Below are 21143 nucleotides of genomic sequence, written 5' to 3' on the forward strand. Positions count from 1 at the left end.
CAGACAGAACACTGTATATATAATAAATAAATAAATCTTTTTAAAAAAAAGTCATATTGCTAAATACCTAGGATGCTGTGTGGCATAAGTAACCTTTTAAATAGTTAGGCTCTAGTGTCTTCAGAAAACTATGCATACGGGTTCATATAATAAACGAACCATTTTATTTTCACCTGTTTTGTTCTTGAGATGTGTCTAAGAATCCAATATTCAGCCGGGCGGTGGTGGCGCACGCCTTTAATCCCAGCACTCGGGAGGCAGAGCCAGGCGGATCTCTGTGAGTTCGAGGCCAGCCTGGGCTACCAAGTGAGCTCCAGGAAAGGCGCAAAGCTACGCAGAGAAACCCTGTCTCGAAAAACCAAAAAAAAAAAAAAAAAAAAAAGAATCCAATATTCAAAATTAGTAGCTACCTAATTACCAAAGTTCTGCCTATAAAGTACTGCCCTTCTTAATGGACATGGTTAGAGGTATTAAAACAATACTCTCTAATAAAGAGTACTTCCACTTCAAATTTGATAATACATTATCTATATTATGTACCAATAAAACAACTGAAGGATGCAGAACTTACCACTGATTGTCTTGGGCCTTTTAGCTATGTATTCCTTCCACTTTCTTGAAGCCAGTTGGTTGGGAGGCGGAATGAGTACATTACTAACAGTACATGGCAATACAAAAAGAGCACCAACCTGAAGAAAAAATAGAGCACATTTTTATCGATTGCAGACTGAAATTCGCTGTTAACAAATATCACGCGAAATTCACATTTCACACATTTAGCAATTATTGAGCAATGATTTTTCCAGCACTTCACTGCAAAATCTAAAGAAAAAGACCCCCATGACCTTCCCCACAAAATAAGAGAGCGAAGAGAAACAAAGAAGCAAAATAGAAAGACAGATCCAAAATTATAGTCTCCTCTTTACTACTGGGTAATTATTTCTGAAAGCTCTGTCTGTGGTGAGTGTTGATTGGCAACTTGACAAGATTTAGATATGCCTAACAGGCAAGCCTCTGGGTACACCTGTAAGAAGCTATTTAGATTAGGCTAGCTTTTAGGCATGCCTGTGAGGGATTATCTTAATTAGGTTAAAGAAGTGGAAAGACCTTCCCCTAAAAGTGGGTGGCATCACTGCCTGGCTTGGGTCCAGGACCGATTGAGTGGGGGAGCTATGTGAGCATTGGCAGTCATTATTCTCTTGATGGAGAGTATTATTTTAAGATGTGTTACATTTGTTTATGCTGTGAGACATTTGTTTAATGATGAAAATATGTGTTGTATTCTTTTACATTGCATTTGTTTAACTCTGTGAAGCTGTGTTACTTACTGTGCCTGTCTAAAACACCTGATAGTCTAATAAAGAGCTAAACAGCCAATAACAAGGCAAGAGGAAGGATAGGCGGGGCTGGCAGGCAGAGAGAATAAATTGAAGGAGAAATCTGAGAGGAAAAGAAAAGAAGGAGTAAGAAAAGGAGGAGAGGAGGACGCTAGGGGCCAGCCACCCAGCCACCTCGCCAGCCATGGAGTAAGAGTCAAAGTAAGATACATGGAAATAAAGAAATGAAAAAGCCCAGAGGCAAAAAATAGACAGGATAATTTAAGTTAAGAAAAGCTGGCTGGAAACAAGCCAAGCTAAGGCTGGGCATTTATAAGTAATAATAAGACTCTGTGTGTGATTTATTTGGGAGCTGGGTGGTGGGCCCCCAAAAGATCCAAAAGAGCAAAGACAAACGACAACATTCTTTTTTTCTTTACTCTAGACATAGTATAACCTGGTGCCTTAAGTTCCCCATCATGATAGACTGCGCCCTTGAACTGAGAGCAGAAATGAACCCTTCCTCCCTTACAGTGTGTTTGTCAGCCTATTTACCATAGCAACAGGAAAAGTATATAAGACATTCACTATTCATATCTTCTGTGCATGAATTAGGTTGTTGGTATGATTTCTTTGTGAATCTACAAAACCACGAGGAATTAACTGAGAGATCTAGTATCAAAAATGTGTGGTGCCATAACTTTAGAAACTTTAACTGTATTGACTATTTTTGTGGCTTGAAAATTAGAATACATCCAAAAGCAATAGAGAAGCTTTTATTCCCAGAAATAAGAGATTTAACGCTAATAGATAAAATGCAGAAGATAACAAATTAGACCCCCCCCAAAAGTTACAGCAGCTTCCAACTGATGTATGAGCAAATTCAACTTTTTCATATTTGTATTCTCAAGGCTAAGCATACAGATGTTTATTAAATATTTGCTCAAAAGAATCATTATGATGCATTTATCTAAATTCTCAGTCTGATTAAGGGCTAAATAAAACAAATTACAACTCTGGAAGTTATATTGCCCATTTCAGAAATGTAGTTACATCAATCAGCACATTCCAATAAAGAACATTAAGTTAAAAAAAAAAAAAACAACTCTGGAGAAATTTAGGCAAAACATTAGTCAAATATCTTACACCTAATGGAAATGTTTTTAATTGCCCTATGTAAATAGATTAGTTGCATGGCTATGTGACACTGAATTAGCATTTTACAATGTTAGTTCTGTTGCTGTTTATTATTTTTACTTCTACATTCTTAATTACGGATATAAAATTAAGGAAAGAAGTGTTTGTCTTCATTATTATAGGAAAAACTTTTTAAAAGTTAAATGTCTTCACACAGTCAAATATTAGCAATTAGAAGTAAAGCTACTTAGCAATAGAAAAGAATCATGAAATATCAAAGACAAATCTAATGCTCTAAATACTAAAACTCAGTCCTTTCATAAACAAGACATCATTGTCCAGAATGCAGACCATGGGAGAAGAGCCACCAGAGCAGTGAGGTGGAAAAGGCTGACACCAGTGAGGTGATCGTACCAGGGAAGTTCTCACAGCTGCCTATCCAGGCTGAATGCAGTTCTACACAAAGCTTACATACTAACTCACGACCCACTGCCATGGACCCATTTTTGAGACAGTCTCATTGTGATTAAACATTTGCTACAAATATTTAAAACAAAGATGAAAACATATATTTATGAATCTCCCAGGTTTTAATTTCCTATAAAATAACTGTGTCAGCTGCTTACACTGGATCATAATAGACTTGAATTCTGATCATTTATTCTCACCCATGCTCTAACTCTCAGACAAGTTCTTGAGACTTGAGGATGATGCCGCTGGGTTGCCTTTGTAACTCAAAAAGGCTAGAAGCGCATTTCAAACCTCACTGCCAAACTTTGATCCATCCAGTCTTTGCACCGATCCTCCTTAACAAGCAATCACTAGTGAAATCAGACCTAAAACTTTACAAACTCCCCTTAAAAACAGCATTTCCTAGCCACAGAGTAGTGTTATTAGACTCCCTAATATCTTTGTGTAGCCTACAAAAAGAGGCTATACTGAAAAAAAAAAAAAAAATGTTCCTATCTACTTTGGGGCTAATCAAAGAGGAAGACAGATAGATGAGGGATAAACCAAGACATTTCCTAATGATCACATAGATTATGAGAACTTAAGCACCAACCAAGGGTCTTGTCTACCTGATGTCTTCAATATCTGAACAAGCATCTGACACACAGCATGACAAAAAAATTTAGATAAACAACAACAACAAAACAAACAAAGGTCTGATAACAACAAAGTATAACTAAACACATTATGAAAACGTCACAATGAAACCCATTTCTTATATTCTAAACAAAAACTTTTTAGTCAAACTGATAAAAGAAAAATCTACACATATAGCACTCAACTTCAAGGAAGAAGCAGCTATTCAATTACTTTTTTAAAAAAAAAAATGTAAAGACAAGTTATAACCAATATAAATAAACAGCTTCAAATTCAGAGCTTGTTTATGGAAGTCACAGGACACCTGTGCTAGCTAGTTTTACGTCATCTTGACACGAGCTTGACACAAAGAAGGAGCCTCAATTGAGAAAATGCCTCCACAAGATCATTCTATAAGTGACCTTAATTAGTGATCAATGGTGGAGGGTCCAACCCATGGTGGGTTCTATAACCCACCTGGGCTTGTAGTCCTGGGTTCTATAAGAAATCTGGCTGAGCAAGCTATGATGAACAAGCCAGAAAGCAGCACCCCTCCATGGCCTCTGCATCAGTTCCTGCTTCCAGGTGCCTGCCCTGCATGAGTTCCTGTCCTGACTTCTTTCAGTGATGGATGAAAGTGTGAGCCAAATAAACCCTTTCCTTCCTCAGCTTGCTTTGGTCATGGTGTTCAATCACAGCAACAGTACCCTAACTAGGACAACACCTGTTGGTGTACACCACCTCTCTGCTGTATACAGAGAGAAGCTTAGAAGGCCTCACAGACTCACTACCTGTGCATTCATTATACACTGACGATTTAGTCATGGTCCCAAAGGCACATTTAAAACAAAGTGGCTGCACACAAGATAATAAATAACTTGGTTCACTTCTGGAATAAGCATTACCTTTAATAACTAGATAGACTAAGGGTAATTTCATATCAGCACTAAACAAAGGCATATGTGTAACTTTAACTTGACATCATCCAAGGCCACTTCATCAAAAATACTTTGACACACTATTTAAAACACTATTAAACATACAGGAAAATGGGACTAGAATCTCCAAAATTCTAAGGGGTCATATAGGCAGACATCTTACAACCAAAATCACATTTACTTTATAGTATCAGTTTTCTAAGGGAATTTCAACCAAGGCCTAATTCTAACACCATGAGGAAACTGCTAAAATGATAGTAATCACTATCTCCTCTCAGGGGCATTTGTTAATAGGCTGATACTACAGGAATAAGAAATGTTACATAAAGATGGCCAATAAGTATTTTGTGCTTTAACAATCATTCCTATAGAAATGCAATAGTTGACGAAATTTTCAGAAGGAAATAAAAACTTTTATGTTTTTCTTCCTTAAAATGATACAGGACTTTAGATACAGGATTCTGTATTTTTACAGTTTTTAAAAAATGTCCAAAAGACATCAAGTTTATCATATGATATACACATGTAATTATTAAAATAGCTACAAATCTCTTATGCAGAACTGGAATAGAGAAGTAATTTTTAACATAAAAATAGGCATCCAGTGATGTTTGAAGTCATCTCATTTCCACTTCCTGCCCATGAGAAGACAACACAGGGATACAGATGACTTCCCAGAGCTGGAACGAGATGTCACCAAGGAGGAGATTAATGACGCATTCCAACATTTAAAATAACTCTTACAATCGTTGCACATAAGGTTCATTTCCAAGTCTCCTATAAAATTAAATGTCACTTTGTCTACAAAACACTTGAGCAATGTCTTAACATGAATTACTGCCAAAGCCGTCCTATGTTATATTATACTAAAGAAACCAAATTTATGAGCAAGAGCTGTATTTTCTTTTATCATGTCCATAAATGTTAAGGATTAAAAAGCAAATTAATAAAAGCCTTCTATACCTTGCCACACAGAGAAGAGAGCTGTTCCAACAGCAGCATGGAATTCTGCCTCGTGCAGTTTCTGGTCACCTCTCTGTACTAAGGAGTTAAAGAATGAGAAAAGAGTAACCAGGAAAAAACTCGACTTGGAAAAACAAGCTTGATTGTTTCACTCTCCCATAATTCACTGAAAATCACTCATTAAGCTTAAGTAAAAGAATTACCAATTATTCTTTGCCTTACACATTACTTTCTTGATTATTAATCCTGGTTATCATTCCTACAAACTATAAAAACAAGAAATGAGTAAAAAAAAAAAATCTCTGTATTAAAAAATTCAAGAGTGCTATGTGAGTGATCTGTTTCAAACCAGCAATTACGTAATGTAAAATGTCTGTTCTGGGCTGGTGACGTGTCTCAAGGGGTAAAGGGGCCTGCCCTTTGACAACCCACATGGTGGAAGAAGACAAGCAACCGCTGCTAGCTGTCCTCTGACCTACACACCAGGGATCCACCCCCAAAACATACTTTGAGTATTTCAGTATATATGGTGACATTTCCAGTTACTTAAGTATAGAAAGATGTATCATCAATCATACCGACGGTAAGAGAAACATCTGAGCAAGACAGAAGTGTGTATAAATGACTCTGCACTCCCCACATATTCCTCACATTCTCCATGCTCATCATCAACAAGGAGCCAACCTGGAGGAAGCCTTGTGCCTTTCTAGAAGCATAAACATAGTACTTGAGGCATGGGGAAGGGGTGGGGGAATATATTATAGAACTTTTCTTAAAATCATGACCAGGAAAGATATACTGAATTATCTTAGGGCATGATCCAACCCCTAAATGCAGAGTGAAATCGTAGAAATGGCTTAATGAGTGCTTTTCTGACTTTTCTTAGGACAAGTAGGTTTTGGCAAGTGAGATCTTTCAGAAAGCCAACTTTTGAGTTGGGAGAAAAGTGCGGCTCTTGCTGAAGTAGGAGGAGCCAAGAGTCACGCCCACACACACCACAATTCTTCTTTAGCAGAACAGTATCAAGAAAAGAACAGAAATCTTGGAGAGGAATCTTGGATTCAGGAAAAAAAGAAAGCTATTCATAAGAAAAGAAACGAAACAAGACAAAGCAATAAAATATGCACGTGGGTGTATCAAGACAGAGTGGTGGGAACGACAGTTTCAATGAATGCCACACTGTGTGTAGACCTGACCTGTGCTCAAGCACAGAACATTCATCATGACTGCGCCAAAGAAGCAAGGTTCGGTCACCTCTGCTTTACTTCCATCACCCTGCCCACAGCAAGTAATCTACAGTGAAAGGAAGGGACGGCCCAAGGGCAAAGATTTCTGACAGGGGAATGTGGAGAAAGCAAGAACTCCCTTCCCCAGGAGCCCCCTGGGGAAGAACTTCCACTTGGACATGAGCAGTAAACAAGGTAATACGATGAAACGAAAACAAATGTAAACCCAACACGTTGACCTGCTGGTCCCCAGACATCCTACCCGACCCAGAGAATAGAAAATAAGATGAGCGTGTCAACAAAAGGATACAACTCGAATTCCATGTCAGACGTGTAACAGGAGGGAAGATCTGATAATTTTATCATCTGCACAAATTCTAAAGCAGGACCATAATAATGGAAAACCTGAAAAAGAAATTCAGATTGCATAATACTTTTAATCCTGGAAATGAAATGAAAGCAAACAAATTAGTGATTATTAGTTTAAAAGCCTCACAAAGAAAGCACATCCAAAGGAAAAACAGTTTTAGTTTCCCTCCCTGCCTCTTTCTCCCTGCCCTTCCATGCATGTGTATACGGGGACATGGAGTGATTTGAATAAGATGTCCCTAAAGTCTGGGCATCTGGAGACTTGGTTTCCAGCTGCGGGCTCTGTTTGAGGAGGCTTAAAAGGAGCAGCTTGTTGGATGAGATATGTCACTGGAGGTGGGTGTTTTTGGCTCTTTTCTTCGTCCCTGTAGTTGAAGATGAGAGCCGTCAGCTTCCTGCTCCCCATGCCAGCCAGGCCTTTGCTTCACCATCATGGATCTGGCTCTCTGGAACCCTAAGCCCGAAACCACTGCTTCTTCTATAAGTTGCCTTGGTCATGGTGTTTTATCCCAGCAACAGAAAGGTAACTAATACATGGTAGAGATATTTATCGTAATTAATTTTGCTTTAATTCATTGAAAAGGTTGGACCTGAAGATTATTCTCAGTAGAAGCAAAGAAAAAAAAATGTTTAAAGATAGATTATTATACTTGATCATTACATTGTCAAAGAAGAGAATCTGAAGTCACTAAATCTTCTAAGGTTTAGAAAAGAACTGAAAAATCCTGTGAAAGACAGACACTGTTAAAGTAAGTAATTATAAACAATAACAGAAAATGAATTCACAGCAGAAATGATATCCTTTTTTTCTACCGCCCTTTCATCAGAAAATATTAAGCATCATTTGACATCCGATAATTTCAGGACCTCTATATTTTACACATTCTTAAGTTGGATATTTTAAGATCGATTTCAGAAGTACTCGTAAAAGACCTCCTCTTATTGTAGTTTTCAATATTTGAAAAAAAAAAAACTAGCTGTACTCTTCTAATTATTATATCTTATAATTGCTTGCATTTAAAGAATAAACTTACAGAAGATTCATGAAGAGAATTAGCATCCCTAATCCCACAAGTTAAGCCTATGCCAAGCTCTGCATCAGATGCGAATCTCTGACCTCATATAATTTTCATAGTAACGTTGTAAGGTGGTATTGCTCTCATTTCACAAACGAGTTGTCAACATCCAAGGTTGTATCCAATCTATACCAGGCGACAGAGTCAAGTTCCAAACCAAGGCCTAGCTAACTTCAACCTTCATCTAATTTTTAGCATGTAGCCAGTTAGCTTTTCATTCATTTTAAAAGGGTCCCATAGTTAACTCCAATCCAAGTCCAATTCAGGCTTATACTGACTTAAAATTATTACCTTATTTAAAAAAACAAAAAAAAACAAAAAACACTCTGTAGCAATGAGTACCAACACATAGTACTCATCACACAAAAGCACTTAATTGTAAGAGTTCTATGAGCTATACCCGTGAACATATCATGCATATTAGTTCTAGTGAGGCAAGAGTCAAACATATTTTACAGAACAAAGCTGCGCAAACAGATGACAGCAGGAAAAATTAAATGTATATATAATTACCTTAGGCAGAATATTCTTATCCTTCGATGGTGCTATTTTTTTGGCAAGAAAGCAGGGATTTAAATTACATGTACTAGCACTCGTAGGTGTAATTCCCTTTAAACAAAATTCAGGAAAACTAATTTCAAATCCAAACTGAAAAGAGAAACCAAGAGAACTCAGTTATAGGTGTTATGAATAAAGACTAATATATTGTATTAGAATGAAAATATTGAGAAGAAACTGACATTTCTTTAAATATAAAATATACGAGGGTGATTTTCTTTTCTTTTCTTTTTTTTTTTTTGATACATCGGCTCAAAACAAAAAGGGTAGTTTTTCCTATTGGAAGGCTATTAACATCATTCTATTAACTTCATCATCAACTTCTCATAAAAAAAAAAAAAAAAAAAAAGAAAAGAAAACCTTTCTATGATCCTGGTTGGTCCAGCAACAGTATGCTAACTGTTTCATGCAGCCCACAGGACCAAGCAACCTCCCTGTACACATTCAATGCCTGGCTTCCTACCAGTCTCTAAGTTACAGCCAGCCAGAAGCTGCCTGTGTACTTAGTACACTGGTACTAGGTACTTAGTACAGTGCCTCGCAGGGTTTACCTCCAGTGTATATGGGTGAGGAGAAATGCAGTTACCACAGAAGCCGTGACGGCGCTGCTATTAACAGTAAAGACACAACAATACTAACGGCCAGACTTACTGTGTCATTATTCTGTACTCTAAATAACAGAACTCAAATAAACCCTATGAATTATCATCATCATCATGTCTGGTAGCAAGATGTCACACAAAACTGGAACCAAGTCAAAATGTGAATTTGGGCATTATAATTCTAATCTACTAGAATGACTGCTGGCTGAAAGCTATGAAGTGTACTGAGTTTGAAATGCTTACTGTGGATTAAAGAGTGCTTAATTCCATACTACAGGAATAATTTCATAGAAGAACTCTGGCATGATCTGCCTACATGTGAGCACATGACTTCAGAAAATGAAAACAAAGGCAATTTTCCTGCTCACATTGTCAGCTCTTCCACTCTGTGCTGTGGGATGTCTTTCTGTTACACAGTTAATGTGTGTTGCTCTAATTGATAAATAAACTGCACTGGTCTATGGCAGGGCAGGATAGGGTTAGGTGGTACATTCGAACTGAAGAGGAGACAAAGGAGGGTGGAGTCTGAAGAGATGCCTGCATGCCGCTGAAGGAGCAACAAGATGCTAGCAGACCGGTCATGCCACGGCCATGTGGCAACATATAGATTAATAGAAATGGGTTGAGTTAAGTTATAAGAGCTAGCAAGCAAGAAGTCTGTAAGTAATATAAACCTCTGTATGTTTACTTGGGACCAAGCAGCTGCGGGAATGCGGATGGGAGAGAGTCATTCCAACTGCAGGGCCAGAGAAAGTAGCTAGCAAGAAGCCTGACTCATAGGTCATACAGTTTATAATTAATATAAGCCTCAGAATGATTATAAGCGGCTGCGGGACCACAGGGCCAGGCAGGACCAAGAAACTTCCACCTACAACTTTGGCTGAATGCTGTTTATTTCATTCATTCATTCATTCATTCATTCCTAGAAACACCATTTACAGAGACAGTTTTCCTGAAAACTGAATCTTCCTAATACTAGGATGGCCGGTATGTTAATCTAGATAGACTAGGCACATTTTTCCTATTGTTTTATTGGATGTTTCATTAAGCCAATCAGAAAGATAACGGATGAAAAAAGTGCAAAAAACAAAATAAACAAACAAACAAAAAAAGGGAATGTAAGAGTCCATTCATGATGGCACACTATCTTGAACAAACATTAAGAATTTGTCTTAATTTTCCTATCTACAAAACTTACATGAATTAATATGAACATATTACAAAATAGATATAAAAATCACCAACACTTACCTCAGAAATTTAGGACTAAAGAAATCTAAGCGACAATTTTCATCACAGAGATGATATATCTAGGGTCTAGTAAAACTTTTAAAACACTGTTCAGGTTAGCTGGCTTGTATATGGCAGAGATCATCTAAGAATACTAGGTAACTAACTGTTCCCACTACTTTTTCTGGTGGATAACTTTGGCAATAAAATTAATTGACTTAGTTCAACAATATGAATTTGACTAACGTCTAATACTGTTTTCAAAATGCCACACTACAGAACAGTAATACCTAAAACATAATCACAGTAACTACTGATATTATAAGTAATTAAATGAAATAAAATTAAAAATTCAGTTGAGGGTCCAACAAGTCACAGATAGTTCTCGGTAGCAATATGTAGCTTAAGGGCCACTGTTATGAGCAGATGCACAGTTTCTACCATTGTAGAAAACTCCACTTGGTGTCAATCTAGAGCAGCTTCCTTAGGGACACTGGTGTTGACTTCAGTTGTACTGGAAACAAGATCCAAAGGTCTACTTCACTGTACATGGTGAAAGCAAGAAATCTCTTTACCTTTCTTTCCCGTATCTGAATCTCTCCCCTCCACAATTCCCTTGAGTCAATGGCATTTCTGAACTCCTCGAAAGGTACAACATTTGCTGAAAGGTATTCTGCAATTTTCTGACAATTACTGTTTTAAAAAAAAAAAGATTTTGATGATTAAATGATGGTAATTCCATCTTTCTTATTTTTAATGGCTACATTTTAGCTACAGCCTAAGAGGGGTAACTGCAATTTTATATTAATAGGAATGACCCATTAAGTCAGTCTCTGAGGACGGGCTGCCACATTCCCACACATTCAGAGTCATCATCATTCCTACTATGTGAACAGAAACCGTCATCCTGTTACTCCCGGCTTCACCGTGTCAGATGTTCCCATCCCTCAGATTCAGAAACAGAATTGTCACCCCAAATCTTCCTTCATGGCTTTTCTGAATTCTGTGGCAGCACTTGATCACAGGCAATGCTGACTGTTGGTATTCCTGCTTTACCTGTACTTCATGTGGGGAGCCGGTGTGTTCTCACTTTCTTAACAACAACCGACTACTATGCCTGCCTTAGTCACAATTCTATTAAGTGCCTGATTTATGAAATTAAAAAAAAAAATCATGAAGTTCATAAATCCAGTCTGAGTACTAACTTTGGAATCAAAACTGGAATGCACACTTGACCTCTACTAATGTGTCATAAATACAACTGTGTGTACTTATTTCTGCCTTGGCATCCACCACAGAAAGCAGACAGAACGGGACGAATCCAGCATACCAGTCACCCCAGTGCTCACTTGGGTACCTGCCTGAAAGTACACAGTGAACGTGGAGAACCAAGGCTCAACAGTGATTATAGATCAGCACTGATAGGATTTATCAAATATGGAAACATCTAGGAAATACGAAAGGAGCAAACTCTAGGTTGCAGTCAAGGTACAATTCTCTAATCACAGTGTGACAGTAACCATGACCTCGGCACATTCAAGTCCTTCTCAAAGGCTCAATCAATCTACTGAAACCCCGGCAGCAGATCTCAACAGAACAATGACATATGACCAAAGGAGCTTACATTTCACAGTGATTTCCTGCTATGATAACTTTGGCTGAATGCCACTCCTTCAGATGTTTCAACGCTCCTACAGTGGGCAAGCACTCTTTCAATGTAGGAGGATCTTTGTCAGAAGGCAAGAGTATTATGTCTATCATTGCTCTACCTAGAAAAAAAAATCATAATTTTTAAAAGATGTTCGATCTACAGTGGCTCAAAACAGTGCTTAAACAACTAAATTTTAGACTTATTTAGAAAACAGAGGATTATTTCAAACCAATACACATCTTTAGGAGTTCAAAAATTTGAAGCATTCACCATTTGAGTTCATGCCATATTCTCTGGAAATAGCTAGCGCATGGTAGAAAACAATGAACTATATCATAATTGCTTGCCGAGTCTCCAGCAATAGTTAATTATATGCATTGCTCTGGAGATCATCAATGCTATTGTACTCAAGAGGGGGGAAAAAAAAAAAACCCTGTGCAATTTCATTATATTCTCCTACATTTAATTTTGTTATCCAAAAGGGAATGAATGAGTATAAAATTGCAATGCTCAAATAAATCATTTCTCTTAAAGGACAATAAAACATTCAGTATAACCAATTATACTAGCATCATTAGATTCCGAGAAAGGTTTACTTCACACCAGTTAAATGACATAAAATTACAAATGTATTGAAGGACGAGAAAAGTTAAAATGAAATGGAAACCAAATAAAAATTGGATAATCAAAGGCATTTAATTTGATGAAAACAGCAACTGTATAATATTTTAGTAAATATTTTAAATCTGATACATTTTACTAAAGAAATCTGATGAGTTAAATTAACATGTACAAGGCCCTGGGTTCAATCCTTGGGAGAAAAAGTTATAAAAATGTTTATTTGTGAATACATTCTGTTATTTTCTCTTTAAAGAATTTTTTTATTTTATTTTATGTGTATGTTTGCATGACTGTGCATGTCTGATGCATATGGAAGCCAGAAGAGGGCACTGGATTTCCTCAAACTAGAATCATAGATGGTTTTGAGCTTCCATGAGGGGGTTGGGAACTGGACCCAGGTCCTGTGCGAGAGCAGACAGTGCCCTTAACCACTGAGCCATCTCGACACACCCTTAGTTATTTTCCATCTAGGACTCTGCAGTAAAAGTTGGCTCTAAATGCCAGCTCCTTGATTATAAGAATTTTACTATGTGTAAGCTTTGAGATCCTTTATAATTAATCTAGCTTCACACACCACTGCATATTCAGCTCCTAAAACAATGCATGACATATAATTCAGACATCGAACATGTCAATAAATGATATTCAACAATGAAAATATTCATAAAGACTGCAAAAGTATTTGTAAATACCAAACTGTGCCAAATTTTACCAATGACTATTTGAGTAACACACACACACAAAAAGTTGTTTTTTTTTTTTTTTTTTTTTTTTTTGGTTTTTCGAGACAGGGTTTCTCTGTGTAGCTTTGTGCCTTTTCCTGGAACTCACTTGGTAGTCCAGGCTGGTCTCGAACACACAGAGTTTAATCCTGAGTGCTGGGATTAAAGGTATGTGCCACCACCGCCCTACAGGGCCTGTCTTTTTGTTTTTGTTTTTGTTTTTTGTTTTTCGAGACAGGGTTTCTCTGTGTAGTTTTGGTGCCTGTCCTGGATCTCGCTCTGTAGACCAGGCTGGCCTCGAACTCACAGAGATCTGCCTGGCTCTGGTCCCGAGTGCTGGGATTAAAGGCGTGCGCCACCACCACCCGGCTCAAAAAAAAGTTTTAAGGATAATATCATATGGTAGTTCATAAAATATGCTTCCCATTTTAGGAACAAAAAAAAAAAAAAGGTTCCTATAAAAAAAATGCTGAGCAAAGAGCTTTGTTCCACGGCACAACATTCCATCTGGTGATGTGCATGCTAACTGCACTATAAAAGAATGTTATCCAAACCATCTAGGTTAAAGAAGCTTTTTTTCCCTGGAATTTACAGGATTAATGTTCTATAGAATATACTGACTTCATCACTCATCCATACAAAGTAGAAAATACAAATGATCAAAAACAGTTATTGTGTTACCAGGAGCAGGAAGCTTGTCTGATAACTGATGCAAATTTTCTGCTGATTCTTCATAGAGGCTACAATAAAAGAATAGATTTAGAAAAAAAATAGCCTACACAAATATGCATACATATGTATAAACACACACACACACACACACACACACACACACACATTAACCATATAATCAAAACAGGCAATAACAATCTGTGTACCCACAGTCACATACATTAGACACATGACCTTCTTTGACTCTGCTGACAAACCCATGTACCATTAGGATAGTATTTCTCCTTTAAATAAGTGTCCTAAAATAATGTAACTATTATATACAAAAGCTAGAATTCATCCTGCAAGTACACACTTTTACCCACACCCAAAAACCAAACAGAACCAACAATTATAATGGAAACAAAACCCCTAAGTTATATTTTATGTATTCAATATAAATAATACACCAAACATTTTTCTAATCTTCAAAGCAAGCCAGCAGTAGATTTTAATAAAGGACACTGCTTTTCTCTAAGTTAGTTCTAAGCCTTCACTGAGAATATAACATTTTGCTCAGAGTCCTAAAAACTTATAAATTTTATTCATATGGTGAAATTTTGTTCTCAGAATAATTTATTATACAGGATAAGAGTCTTCCAATCCTTTTTCATAGGGTGATAGTGTCTAAAACAAAAATCTTAAAGCATCCTATGCTAGAATATAGTTTTCAGGCTCCCTCTTGTGGAAATATGGCCACATGCAAACTACTGCATCGTTTTTTCACAGTGATAAAAACATGAATTGATAAGGTCCTTTTAAGGCTCAATGGAGGGATCTTAGAAAGTACCTAAAAGAACCTCCATACTTGATGAGTGAATAAACAGAGACCCGGGAGAGCCAAGTCCCTGGCTTTGCCTCACATAACCAGAGAGTACTTTCCTAACTCCCACTAATTCCACAGTTCCTCCCTCTTCCACGCCTCCCTCACTAACAGAGTGAACACCACAGTCTGAAATCAGGAAGACGGAACTCTTACAGCCTATACAATTTATAGGTATATTATATGAATACTAAAACAAAGCAAAAGCCTTTCCTGTCACATTACAAAGGCTAAAATGAAAGGGCTTAATGAGTCAGAAATGGAACATCTTAAGAAGAAAGATGATCATAACTTAGCGCCTGGATCGCTTCCACATTCTAACAAGAGTCAAGAAGCTTACAAGTCAGTCACACTGACACTCCTCAGAAATTCTGTGGATTACAAAACGTATCAGAAATGTTGAAGAAGCATATAAAGCGGAAAAAAGCCAGAGAGAACAGAAGGGCAATGTGTTTCTGTCTGAGTGCTAGCTGTTCGCATTAAGTAAGTCCTCAAGTCCAGCTATCACAGTATCAGGCAGAAGTTAGCTTCAAGAGAAGGCCATGCTGATCGAACAGCATCCTAACAGTTGTGTAAGCCTAAACCACATTTTCAGGTATCGATTAGATAACAGGGATAAACTGCCCAGTGTCTTCTAAAAAACGAAGTATTACATATCGCAGTTGATTAAAATTCCCCCGCTATCGTTGCTAAAATAGTCCATCCTTCTCCCCGGTCTCTAAACGACAGGCTAGTGCTGAACATCTGAAAGGCGGTATCGGCCTGTGAGCATACTCAGCCCAGGACAGGGACTCCCTGCTGTTACTGTCATCGTCTTCAAAACACTCAGCAGCACTCTGACATTCTTCTATGTTTGCTTGAAGAACGTCTTCTATTTTATCTCTTTCAGCATCAAAATGTATCTCTTGCCAATCAGAACTACAAAACTAGCAGAGGAGACGGTGGTAAGTAGAGGAGTCATGGAACCATTGACAGCACAGGCACCTCCCAATAGCATTACAAAACCAGCCGGCGGTGGTGGCGCACGCCTTTAATCCCAGCACTCAGGAGGCAGAGCCAGGGGGATCTTTGTGAGTTCGAGGCCAGCCTGGTCTACAAAGCGAGATCCAGGAAAGGCGCAAAGCTACACAGAGAAACCCTATGTCAAAATAAATAAATTAATTAAATAAATAAAACAAAACCAACCGATCAAAAGGTGGCATTAAACGAACTGGATTCGTGAAATTCTTTCTAGTAGGAAAGGCATTCATGAACAGCTATTACCTGATAAAATCCGCATATTGCTTGCACGGCAAAGAACCACTTCCTGGGATGAGGTGTGCCACCCACTGAACAAGCTTGAAAACAGATCACACTTATTAGAAGAAAGGCAGACAATAAAAAAAGCAGTCATCATTAACAAATGACTGCTTAGGGAATTACATAATTCTGAAACACAGTCTATAGTTCTCTAAGTTATATACATTTTTACATGTGTCTTTTTTAAACTGCTGGTAAAAATTCAAAGCTTTCAATCTGTTAAAAGAACAAAGCTCCAAGTTTGCATGAATTCATCATAATACAAAATCCACATTGCTTAACCATCATTAATACAGCTACTCAATTATGGCTTGGTCATACAAAATCAGATAGGCTACTGAGGAAGAACAATTCCCTCTGGGTTGGTCATACAAAACTAGATAGGCTACCAAGAAAGTTCCCTCTCCAAAGACCATGCAGGCTTGGTTCTACCTGGCCACAAGAAGGTATTCTACTTGGAAAATGCAATAATAATAATAATAATAATAATAATAATAATAATGAACAACAACAACAACTCAGAGGTCACTCTGGAACACGTCTCCAAGAAGCCAGAGAGAATTGAGAGCTTTGTAGAGAAACCCGAGTCAAGGCTGGGAGGGAAAACATGAAGCATGCACTTAACTTGTGAGAGTGAGGTAAAGTGCTAACTGTCAATTGCAACTTTCTTCCAAAGAGCTCAACAGAATCCTTTTTTTCCTTACTAGAAGCCATTGAGTATTAAGTCCTTACAGGAGACAGACCACTCTACTTGCCTTCCTGCTAGGTTTTTCTTCATTCCTTCCTGCCAAAATGCAAGAGGCACTACGTTCCAACACAAGGTTATCCCTCAACATGATCCCAGCCTAGGCGCTCCAAACCAGCCCCTCACCACTGAAAACCACAAACATTTTTCTCCCAGTGGTATTTCCTGATGGAGTCCCAGCTTCACGTGTTCAGCAACTGCTGCATCCCTTTCTTCACGGTTTTCATTAACTCCACAAAAATGCTGCCTGTCTGTGACCACCTCTTCCTCATCAGCTTCGCCATGCTCTTCAAAGGCATTTCACTGGGCTTTTTTGTTTCCAAAATGCCACTGAAATTGTATTCAAAGTCACCAATAGCTGACTCCTTATTAAAGTATTAATTTTCAGTTTTGTTGCTATTTAATTTCTCAGCATATAAGAGAGAGAGAAGACTCAAAGGTGACTCATCATATGACTACTTTTCCCTAAATCTGTTCTTCCGCTCCTCCTTCACGGTCTCTTAAAATTGGTGTTCTTTGAATCCTGGGATTCGAGTTCCTTTGTCTTTCCATCATCTATAAACAACCTCATTTTTCCCATGGCTTCCATCTATACACAGATGATTTGATAACCACATCTCAAGCACTACTTTCCTGTGGTTTGAGATACAGACATCTCTGTTCAACTTTAACACAATATTTTACTTCAATATCTTACTAGTCAACTATCCACATGTTCTAAACAAGGCATCATGCTTATGAATATGCTTCCATGTTAGTAAATGTCACCATCACATTTATCCCAGTCAGATTTCTAATGTCATTTATGACTCCTTTCTAATAAACTAAGCCAAGTCAACATTAAGTCAGGTATTCTCCCTCTAATTCCCTTCAGAACTATCCACTTCTTAAAAGCCACCTACCTCCCCTCACCCATCAGCTGATCTTCTGCAATAACTCCAATAGCTCTGACTTTCTCAAATGTGTCCACTACAACTAGAGTACCTCAAAAGCAGATCTGGACGTTGGGGAGGTGACTTAAAGTACATGCCATGCAACTGTGAAGACTGCAGCTCAGATCCCCAGACCCCACATAAAAGCCAGGCAGGCAGGTGAGGCACACACCTATAATCCCAACACTTGAGAGGTAGAGAAGAGATCCCTAGATCACATGAGAACAAACATATACACATGCATACTCCATACCCATACCTATTTAAAAGAAAGAAAGAAAAGAAGGAAGAAGTGGGAGGAGGAGGGGGAGGAGCAGGAGGAAGAGAAGGAGGAGGAGGAGGAGGAGGAGGAGGAGGAGGAGGAGGAGGAGGAGGAGGAGAAGAAGAAGAAGAAGAAGAAGAAGAAGAAGAAGAAGAAGAAGAAGAAGAAGAAGAAGAAGAAGAAGAAGAAGATGATCTCATCTTCCCTGAAATAAAACCTTTAATGGCTGCTGGCTACAATTAGGAAAAAGTGCAAATGCACTGATACTGCTTACAAAGATGTCTGCATAACTATACAAACCTAGCTTTTCAGTACACAAACCATTACCAAACAAAAGATGTGTGCCATGCCAGTGACTGATCATGTTACACTACTTTCACAGTTTGCCAACTGATCACTGAACATCTACCATTCAACAACAAAGGATCTAAATTTTGTTTCCTCCCAGTCTCCTGATGGAAATTCATGTAGTATTTTTCAATGGTTAACTAGAAAAGGTAAGTAGTGAGAAAGAAGAACACAAAAAATCCAAATTGTTAGTGCTGAAAGTGCTATTCCAATCTATGTAAATAGAGTTCTATCAGGGCGGTGGTGGCACACGCCTTTAATCCCAGCACTCAGGGAGGCAGGTGGATCTCTGGGAGTTCAAGGCCAGCCTGGTCTACAGAGTGAGTTCCAGGACAACCAGAGCCACACAGAGAAACCCTGTCTCAAAAAACCAAAAAAAAGCCGGGCGTGGTGGCGCACGCCTTTAATCCCAGCACTCGGGAGGCAGAGGCAGGCGGATCTTTGTGAGTTCGAGGCCAGCCTGGGCTACCAAGTGAGCTCCAGGAAAGGCGCAAAGCTACACAGAGAAACCCTGTCTCGAAAAAACCAAAAAAAAAAAAAAAACCAAAAAAAAAAAAAGTTCTAGATTAGTTACTGTGACAAACATGATAAAAAGGACAAGGTCGTCTGTCATCTGTCCCAAGGAAAATAATGGCAGCAAAATCTTTCACTTTAAAGGAATGGAGGAATATCTCACAATACTGACAGCTGATACTACAGTGTAAGTCACCAGAGCCCTGAAAAGATGCTGTGTAAGTTCTATGATGACCAGTGGAAAGTGCTGACTGGCTGTTTGCAATGCAGTTTTTACAAAGAAATAAAATGCTTTAATTGCAGTGTGTCTCATTTTTTAACTCTCAGCACACATATTACCTTTACTATTTACTTTCTTGAATACGTAAAACCAATCAGTGCTTTAAATTTTTTAAAATTACATTTTGTGTGTGTGTGTGTTAGTGTGTGTGTGTGTGTGTGTGTGTGGACACGTGTGTCACAGCTCATTGTGGAGATCAGAAGACAATTTGCAGTTGGTTCTCTCCTTCCTGGGTCCTGGGGAGTGAACTCAGGTCATCAGCCATATTAGCAAGCAATTCTACCCCCTGAGACATCTCAATGGCCCCCAACAAGAAGAGTTTTACTAGCTTTGATAGAATGTTACAGGTCATGGAACAACTGTAATATCTAATTGGTTATTGTATTAGGGTGATCTTACATGACTTCAGCTTGAAGAGTTCAGCATTAGTATGCACAAGGAGAGTCTTCTAAGACACTCTGCCCATACAAGCTCGGTAATATATTCCTGAGAACCTCTAGGATGCTCCCAAGATCTCTTTTACATATACATTTAAAAGCATGAATGGGGGAAATCTTTGCTGCTTCAATAGTAGCACTACCAGCTTAAGAAATTAGTACCATTAGAATTTGGACAACAGGCTAGGGCAGACATACTAGTAATCATTCCTCAGTGGTGAAAGCTGCCCCCAAGAGACTGGAGGGTCTCTAACTAGAAAAGAGCAGATTATCACAGACTCATGAGAGCTACAGCTATCAAAATGAGGACATTCTTCCTCACATCTACAGACATTTCCTTCAGCCTTTAGGATTTTTTCATATTTTCATTTTCTGAGCTTTTAAGGAACATTATCAGATGGAGAAGAAGCAAAAGAAAAGAAAGTTATCAAAGCAAATAGATGTGTTTGTAAAATACCAATAGAGCTAAAGGGAGGAAAAATTTCTTATCAAAAAACAAGTGAAATCATCTAAAAAAGTCAAAGCAATGGAGAAGAGCACTGTCTCTGGTAAGTACAAAGTCGTTTTTTGTCTTTAAGAGAATTAGTAAGAATAGACAGGGGGGAAAAAACTCACAAATAAGTGGTAAAGTCAGCATGGGAGCTTTAATAATGTGTCTTTACTCAAGGCAAGAACCTCTTCACAATGCCACATTACCCTATGCTATATATACCTAAAGATGGGGGATGAAGGAATCATGAAAGAAACAAAACTCAAGGTAGGAGTCCAGAGTAACTTTTATAACAACTTACAACATCCAAATACCAGAAAGGAATGGTAATGTAGCTGAGTATTTCCTTAAGATATCTCCATATCTCTGTGACTTATTCAAAGTCAACAAGTATTTCTTATATTCCTAAGTTGTCAAACTAATTGATTTCCAATAAAATGCTGTGCCAGACTAGGGGTGGCAGGAGGCTTTTGTTATATGGTAATACTTACCAGGAAATGTGCTATCATCTGGATGGATTGAATCGCTGATGCTTCTCTTCAAGAGGTGATAAATACTGGATGTTGTCAAGTCTGTAAAAGCAAAGGCCTAACTCGGTCACCTAACTCAGAGAGCTCAAGAGTTAACATAATCTAGGTCTGCTTCAATTTCACTATTAGAGAATCTGAAGCCCAGAATACCTGGGGATCAAGATTCTACTCAAGCGCTGATAAATTTGAGCAAGCAGAGAAAATAGTCAAGGCCCCTGATTCGTACATACTAGTCGGTAACAAGAAATCAAAACTTCCTTCCAAAAGAACCATATACA

General features: G+C 38.1%; 1 protein-coding gene across 3 annotated transcripts in view; it reads right to left on the reverse strand.

Annotated features, from left to right (window-relative positions):
- Mtbp (MDM2 binding protein) overlaps positions 1–21143 on the reverse strand; it is a 73615-nt gene that overhangs the window by 51579 nt on the left and 893 nt on the right. Inside the window, exons 2-11 of one of the 3 annotated variants that reach the window (XM_006982383.4) lie at positions 20827–20907; positions 16293–16366; positions 15804–15955; positions 14177–14235; positions 12126–12270; positions 11077–11194; positions 8625–8759; positions 6977–7071; positions 5441–5513; positions 572–689 (exon numbers count right to left, since the gene is read on the reverse strand). In XM_006982383.4, the coding sequence (XP_006982445.2) occupies positions 572–689; positions 5441–5513; positions 6977–7071; positions 8625–8759; positions 11077–11194; positions 12126–12270; positions 14177–14235; positions 15804–15955; positions 16293–16366; positions 20827–20907 (1050 nt within the window). Of the gene's footprint in view, positions 1–571; positions 690–5440; positions 5519–6976; positions 7072–8624; positions 8760–11076; positions 11195–12125; positions 12271–14176; positions 14236–15803; positions 15956–16292; positions 16367–20826; positions 20908–21143 lie in introns of those variants that run through there. The other 2 variants (XM_076555762.1, XM_076555763.1) reach the window with 2 other exon arrangements.

The sequence above is a fragment of the Peromyscus maniculatus genome, chromosome 20 (genome assembly GCF_049852395.1).
Source record: "Peromyscus maniculatus bairdii isolate BWxNUB_F1_BW_parent chromosome 20, HU_Pman_BW_mat_3.1, whole genome shotgun sequence".
NCBI classification, from domain to species: Eukaryota; Metazoa; Chordata; class Mammalia; order Rodentia; family Cricetidae; genus Peromyscus; species Peromyscus maniculatus.